This window comes from Anguilla anguilla, chromosome 7 (genome assembly GCF_013347855.1).
Source record: "Anguilla anguilla isolate fAngAng1 chromosome 7, fAngAng1.pri, whole genome shotgun sequence".
Classification (NCBI taxonomy): domain Eukaryota; kingdom Metazoa; phylum Chordata; class Actinopteri; order Anguilliformes; family Anguillidae; genus Anguilla; species Anguilla anguilla.
The window spans coordinates 19,919,092-19,926,544 of NC_049207.1; the positions used below are offsets into that span (position 1 = coordinate 19,919,092).

General features: G+C 38.3%; 1 protein-coding gene across 1 annotated transcript; it reads left to right on the forward strand.

Annotated features, from left to right (window-relative positions):
• The first annotated feature begins 1,374 nt into the window (after positions 1-1,374).
• msx1a (muscle segment homeobox 1a) lies at positions 1,375-3,187 on the forward strand. Its single transcript, XM_035425235.1, has 2 exons — positions 1,375-1,887; positions 2,309-3,187. Exons 1-2 carry the CDS (start codon positions 1,458-1,460, stop codon positions 2,725-2,727), a joined length of 849 nt encoding a protein of 282 aa, XP_035281126.1. The 5' UTR covers positions 1,375-1,457; the 3' UTR covers positions 2,728-3,187.
• The last annotated feature ends 4,266 nt before the right edge of the window (positions 3,188-7,453 follow it).

Genomic DNA, 7,453 nt, shown 5'->3' on the forward strand with positions numbered 1-7,453 from the left:
GCGATCGGCTGAGAAAGCTAATTTTTCAGGCTGAATAGCCTAATGTCTCAGGGCTAGGGCGGGCAAGAGAAGGCGGGTTGCTCTCTTGATGCGGGTTAAAGTTTTTCAATAGTCTCCCTGAAGTAGTCCGCTTTGATCAGACCGCTGCTGGCGCCTAAAAACAACATAACTTGTCTGCCTATTAGAGGGACTGACTAATCGTGACAGATTGTTTATACTTAGCAATTAGCAATGCAGACGCTTCCCAGAGAAGGCACTAAATCCAGAGAGAGGTGGAATAGTTATTACTTTCCGTGCATCTCGGCCGCACAATATATTTTTTTATTTCATTATAAGCTATTTAATAAGCACCGAAAAGATGTATTGTGTAAAATGTTGCTTGTCCTCCTTTCTTTCTTAGTGCAAGAAAAAATGCACATGGCCTAGATTATAACATTTAAAAAAAATGTTTATGAGCAGGATATCAAATAAGAACCACCAAGCTTTAAATTCATGTTTTTTCCAACTGAAAGGAGCTATAATTTCGTGTGCCCCCAGCTTTTTCGTTCGACCAAACGTCGATTTGCCAAACATGTTTCTATCAAGATAACGATGATATGTTTAAAATATATGTCTGGGGTGCAGAGTTTAATATGGCATCCCCCCATGTTGCCACAATCCTTTCTTGAGTGCACATAATTTCTGATTTTAATGGATCCAGTCAAAGGAAAAATTCCCAATGATCCCTCCTCCAAGCCCGATAATTACCCCTAAATGACTGCAACGGCTTGTGTGTTTCTATGTGATTAGAGCCCCGCAGCTATCAATAAACTTTTCTCAGCGAGGGGCCGATCACATTAAAGAAAGCCGTAAACAGTGAAAAACCTGCATCTGCACTCGATTTTTTTTTGTTCACGATTATGATTGTGAGTGCGTAGATTGTGAGGGAAAAAGTGATCTGTGACAACAATCAACAAACAAGTGAAAGACAACCCCCAAAAGCAAAACTGCACAATAATGAAAAAATTAATAATAATAATGATAATAATAATAATAATAATAATAATAATAATAATAATAATAATATCACAGTCGACATGTCCAGCTTAAACAGCTACGATGTGGGACACAGTTGTTAAGCAATTTTTCACACAGAAACAGTTTATTTGTTTCCAAACATACATTTTGTTTATTTCCAGTTGCAAAATGCTACTTAATTGTTTACATTCTCTTAGCCGGCAAATAACGTTGGACTCTTTGCTGACAGTCGAAACAGGCCTGAAGGCGAATGGAATCTCAGCGTCCCACCCCTCTCAACGCCGATTGGACGATTTCCGTCGTCAGCTTTCCTTATTAGAAGGTCTTGCCACAGTGTTTCAGTAAACGTGACAATGCTTTAAGTGAAGTGAGGACCTCGGCTTTCCTGGTTTTCTCTATTCAGTTTCGGTGCTGGCAACTTCAGGATAGACTGTTTCTGTATGGCCCCAGGTGTTACTATGTCTTCTTTATCGATTGGCTTGAAAGCTGAAGACACTACACGTGCAGTTATCGGAGGAAGAAACGATTTGCAGACAAATCTGAATATGACAGGGGAAGATGAGACGGAGAAGCCAAAAGTTGCGATTCTACCATTCAGTGTTGAAGCGCTGATGGCTGATAGGAAACCGAGCAGAGACTTGTCAACTTCGGAAGGAACGTCAGTTGCGGGAACGTCTCACGCGCTCAGTCCAAGAATGGGATCACTAACTGGCCCAGATACTGCGGTCTCACCCCTGGCTATCGGCTCGCCCTTCTCGGTAGGAGGAATTATGGCAATGCAAGAGGATGCACTTGTCAAATCCGAAAGCCCGGAAAGACAGGACCGTAACTCTTGGATACAAAGTCCCCGGTTCTCCCCACCTCCTCCAAGTAAGTTGACTGTTAAAACTAAACGTTTTCAAACAAACTCTTATAAGTTGTTTATGACAATCGTAAATTATTCATATACGTTTTTAAAAAGGCCAGTGAAGTATAGATTTTAGAACATAATCTATTGTGTCGTCAACGCTGTAAATGAATATGTATAGCCTATACGCCTAAATGAGTCGTTAAATGTCGCAAATATTTGCATAGTTTTTATATACAAGAACCAATTACGTTTCTCCAGGGAAACTGTCTACAAAATGCGTTTGTGACATCTACGTGTATTGTTTATGTAGCCTAAGAAATTTCAGAAATGTGAGCCACTATCATGGGTTTCAACTATCCCCGAGCGAGCAAAACGAGCTTAATTTGTCTTTCTTTTAACCTTATTAAGGGCTGAGGTTTATTGTTTGTCTTGTTATTTTAGGAAGGCTGAGCCCCCCTGCCTGTCCCCTGAGAAAGCACAAAACCAACAGAAAGCCCAGGACCCCGTTCACTACGTCCCAACTTCTGGCGCTGGAGAGGAAGTTTCGCCAGAAACAATACCTGTCCATTGCCGAGCGCGCGGAGTTCTCCAGCTCTCTCAACTTGACAGAGACGCAAGTTAAAATCTGGTTCCAGAATAGAAGGGCGAAAGCAAAGAGGCTACAAGAAGCAGAACTTGAAAAACTGAAAATGGCAGCCAAACCCATGCTGCCTCCAGCGTTTGGGATTTCTTTTCCCCTTGGCGCCCACGTCCCTGCATCCTATGGAACATCGCACCCCTTTCAAAGACACTCCTTGCCCGTGTCTCCCGTTGGACTTTATGCCGCTCATGTTGGATACAGCATGTATCATCTGGCGTAAAGGGGAAAAGGCCTTACCCGCATTGATGTATTCGACATACTTCCAATCACATCTCAAACGTTTAACGTAAACAGAGGAATGTAAGGCTAAAAGACTTTCAAGTGTTATATCACGTGTATACTATATTTGGTTCAGTAGTGTAATGCAGGATTAAGTATAGAAAGGCAAATTCATATCGACTCCAACAGGTACTTAATGTACGCTGGCACTAGCATAACTGTTCTGGTCACGGTTGACCTTACCGTGTTAAACTGAAGCAGAATTTGTTGAGAGATGTCCATACTGTGGGTGGCAGTTCTACCCGGCTGTTATTTTAAAAGAGACTGATATATCAATAGTAAAACAAGGGCGCATCATCAGTATTCAATGGCGATATGAACCAGCAAGCTTTAGAAACCCCAGGTAGGTTTGGTTCTTTCACCACTAATGAAGATTTCACCTTGCATTCAAAAATTCAAGACATACATTTTATCTTCATTCAAACTATTGCAAGAAAAAAGTGTGGGTTTCTGAAATTTGGTGACAACTAGATGAATGACCTTTGCTAAATGCAAAGATTATTGCATCTTAATTTAACAGCACTGTCTGTTGTTTAGTGGTTCCCTTCGCAAGGGATTTGTGTACTGTAATATACTGTATATTTGCAAAAAATATCATCATTTATATTATGAATATATTTGTTAAATAAATTAACAATAAAATGTTTATTCTTTTTCATTATGTAGTTGTCCTTGTTGATTTTAAGAAATTTATCATCTTTATAAATATATAATCTGTTTGATCACTATCTATAAAAGCAAATTAACAAGAAACATTAATTCGCTCGACACATTCTTGTTCAGCATGCACTACAACGTTCACACTAAATTGCAGCAATGGGATATGCAACAATTGTGCAGACTCACAAAAAAAGTATATGGGAATACTTATGTTGCACTGATTCTCCCTTGGAATTTAGTCATAAATAGCAGAGAACAAACCAGGAAACTCACATTGTTTTCTTACACATTTGGCCTTCGTTGTGATGATGATGATTAGCATTAGTTCAAGTATCCAAGTATTAGTATTACTATAACAGGTGCGAATATTATACAATACAAAATGAGGAATATGTATGTGTATTCAGTAAATCTGAGGGTGAAAATACATATTCATAATTGCCGTGAAAGTAGCTCACTTCATTCTTTATAATAATGTATTTAAATCTCGCCACACATGCAATTCCGAGGGACGCCTAACAATATGAAATATTTTCACATTTTGGGAGGTGGCATGCAAAGTATAAACAGACAAAAGGCATTCAATATGTTTTAGATTCTTTTTAAAGGTACGTAAATCACTTCGAGCCTTACGTGATGAAAGCGGACTACACAAATATAAGCAAAAACATTGTGTAGGCCTACTTTAACACAAACACCTACTAGTACATCTGCAAGTGCATTTCGTCGCATATGACAACTTGTATCGTACTGCACGAGTTTTAAAATATAAGCATGGATTCGCAGCCGTTTCGAACGTCGTAGGCCTACCCAATTATAAATCTACTGGCCTATAATCAGCTATCGCATAGCCATATGAATGCAGGTCTGCATAATACCCTTATACAAATGCACGAGTATTAGTACTTTTCGCACTGAATTGGGTTTTATAAACGAACAGACAGCGTTCAACTAGAGCAGCGTACGTATTACACTATGTTTTTAAACTGTCATATATCATTTCAGCGAACTAAACCCGGAATGTATTTCTACAGCTGTTACCTATTCCTTTGAAATAACCTCCTTAGATTTTCTTGGCGCCGGGCAAGCTCGACGAGACCCAAATCTACCAACCATCAGCTGTCGGACTTCAAAATACTCTCTTAAATGAGAGATTGGATCGAGGGCTGAATTGGCCTAAAATTATTAGGTTTGAATCTCATTACACCCTCATTTAGGCATTAAGTTACACAGATGACATTTAGTGTAGTTAAGAGGACATTGGCTTTACTGGTCTTTTGGGAAGCGTCAGATAGCCTAACACAGGCCCATATATTCATCAACGGGTCATGGAAGAAGTTATTTCAAGTAATTTTTATCACTACCACAACGAAAGCTTATCGAAACAAAACAGGAAACTAATATGGAAGAATTACACCCCACTGGACGTTTACAGGCTCAATTTCAGCCGCTCCTAACGTTTAGGCTGAAGTTAGCGTAAAATAATTGCTATAATGAGCAAAGGCAATCTTCCGCAGACCTAGGTCGGCTCCAGTTTGACTGTAGCTGCAGGCAAAAGCAGAACTTTTTATCATTCCTAAAATGTCATTGAGCGTTTCAGTATGCCGCGACGTGCAAGTTTTCTTCCCATTCTTGCATGGCTAGTTTGATATCCAGGCCTCCTTGTAGTGTCTTTAAAACAAAATTTTGTAATTCAACTTGGGGATCCATTAGGAATACAGAAATAGCCAACAAAACAATAATCAGAAAAGAAGATTGTGGTTAATTAATATAACAAATATTACGAATATTTTGGGAGTGAATACACAGACATAACTCGTTTGTAGCCGAGGTTTTTGGAACGAAGCCCGATCTGTCACTGAGAAGAGTCTATGCTATTTGACATGCTTCGCTCTAGGCTTCGGTTTGTCCTCCCTTTGGGTAGAAGTCGCTCACTGCTCAATTACACCCAGGAGGGAACAATTAATAAATAAGTAATGACAATAAGTTGAGAATCACACGGATGAACGCTCTGCCTGAATAGAAAAGTTCACACAAAAGAGCAAAAAAAAAAAGATCTGTCGGTTCTTTTCAAGAGGGGTCGCTTTCTTTTTTTTCTTGCCCGCGGCCGAAAGGAAAACAAAACTCACTTTTGTTTTTATCATCTAAAAGATCACGACGGGTAGTTAGAAGAGAGAATCGCTATTTTCTTTTCGCTCCTGGTCGTTGGCGCCATGCAGACCCATGGTCGGTGACAGCCCTGTGGCAGAACATAAGCACACCAAGTGTTTCTATCTGAAAACTGCCCATTTAAATGCACGCGGTATGTACACTCCAAAACGAAAATCTTTGCAAAACTACCCATTGAATTTAAATAAAAGAATATTATGAATTATGTTCGCCCACACTATGGAATGGTGTGCTATCTGCTTTGGAAATATTAGCTATCGATGCAGGGAGTTATCGTATCTAAAGTTTTGTGTAAGGCACGTTTTTTTTTAATAATAGGCCCACACTTTTATAAGTATCAGACATCTCTAATATTTAGGCGTCTACTCCTTCGGCGTATTTAAATGAATAAAAATTCTTGTTTCCTCTTAAAGATCAAATAGGCAGCCGCATCTGACAGAATTTCAGTAACGTGTACACGGGGTTTTAAAGTTTGCTCAGGCCTATGGTCTTAATAAAAAAAGGAAAAAAATCGACATTGGGAAATGTGTTCTATTTATGATATGGAGTCTGCAGTACAGATAAATAGGTTAAAGGCAAAATATTTAGCTGTTTTCTGAAAATTAGTCATTATCACGGACAACATTAAATGTTTTCAAAAAACTATAAACGAAGAAGGAAGTCTTAATAATCTACAAATTTCTGTACCTTACTATCAACAGGTTACAGATCAGTGGACCAATACCTGCTGTTCTCTGCGATAAATTAGAACTTTTATACAAACGCACTTTATTTTTCGGTTGAGGCTCATTCAAGAAATTCAAACAGAACTGAAATATTATTCGGTAGCCTATTGGAACAGTTGTATATTTCCCGTCTGATACGACTGCTGATTAAATAAAAACGTAATTTTACCAGCCTTTTTCACCAGTGAAAAATAATTAACACAATTAAGATGATAATATCACACAATTAAAAATGCGTGGTTATTCAGCAAGCCTTCACGCATACATTGCAAGGCCGTCTGTCTTCACCAAATGTACTCCCGAATCGTTGTTCGACTTGACTATAATGTTAGTATAACATTGTTTATGGAATAAAACAATACACATGAAATCTTACACAAGCTGTGACAGAATAAGTTTTACATCATTTCATTTCAGACGATAATAATGGTAGCGCTCAAATCTAGTGTCAAACAAGATTATGTGCGTTCCTCATAAAATAGGCTAGATTATCGTAAATGATTGTGGATTTGAAGTCAACGGCAGGGTTCATAAATAGGCTATTCAAGACAATTTAATTCAAAATAACAGAATCAGAAACATATAATACAGGCAGTTCATTAGTCTATGATAGGATGATTTATATAGGCTGTTCCTATACCGGTTCAATACTTCATAAAAATTGTATTTTTCCTTATCACGAGCGTCAGTAGGCTAAATGTTGGTCTATTTCTGAATTCCCTATTGTATACGAAGCATAGGCTAGTCATCAATGCTGAGGGTAGTGGTCAGCATAAAAAAGCGGTGCGCCTTAAATTATTAGGCTATTTGTTTAAATAACAAGTTGTAAAAATATTTGCATTCATAACCAGATCTTCACTGAACAATTCATATTATGTTAATTTAGAAGTCCGTTACAAAAAATGGAAAAAAATAAATCAGACATTATAATTCCATATTTTTATTTTGCATTTTCCATATTTAATACACAACAGAATTATAAAAAGACCAGTGCACCACCTTCTGTTCAAAAAAGGAACGAGCCGGCACAGGGTATGAAGACGTCTTTCGCGACACTGTTGTACGGGTTAAGGATATTCAGTTCATCAACGCGAAGCAGTCAAAAATATGTGG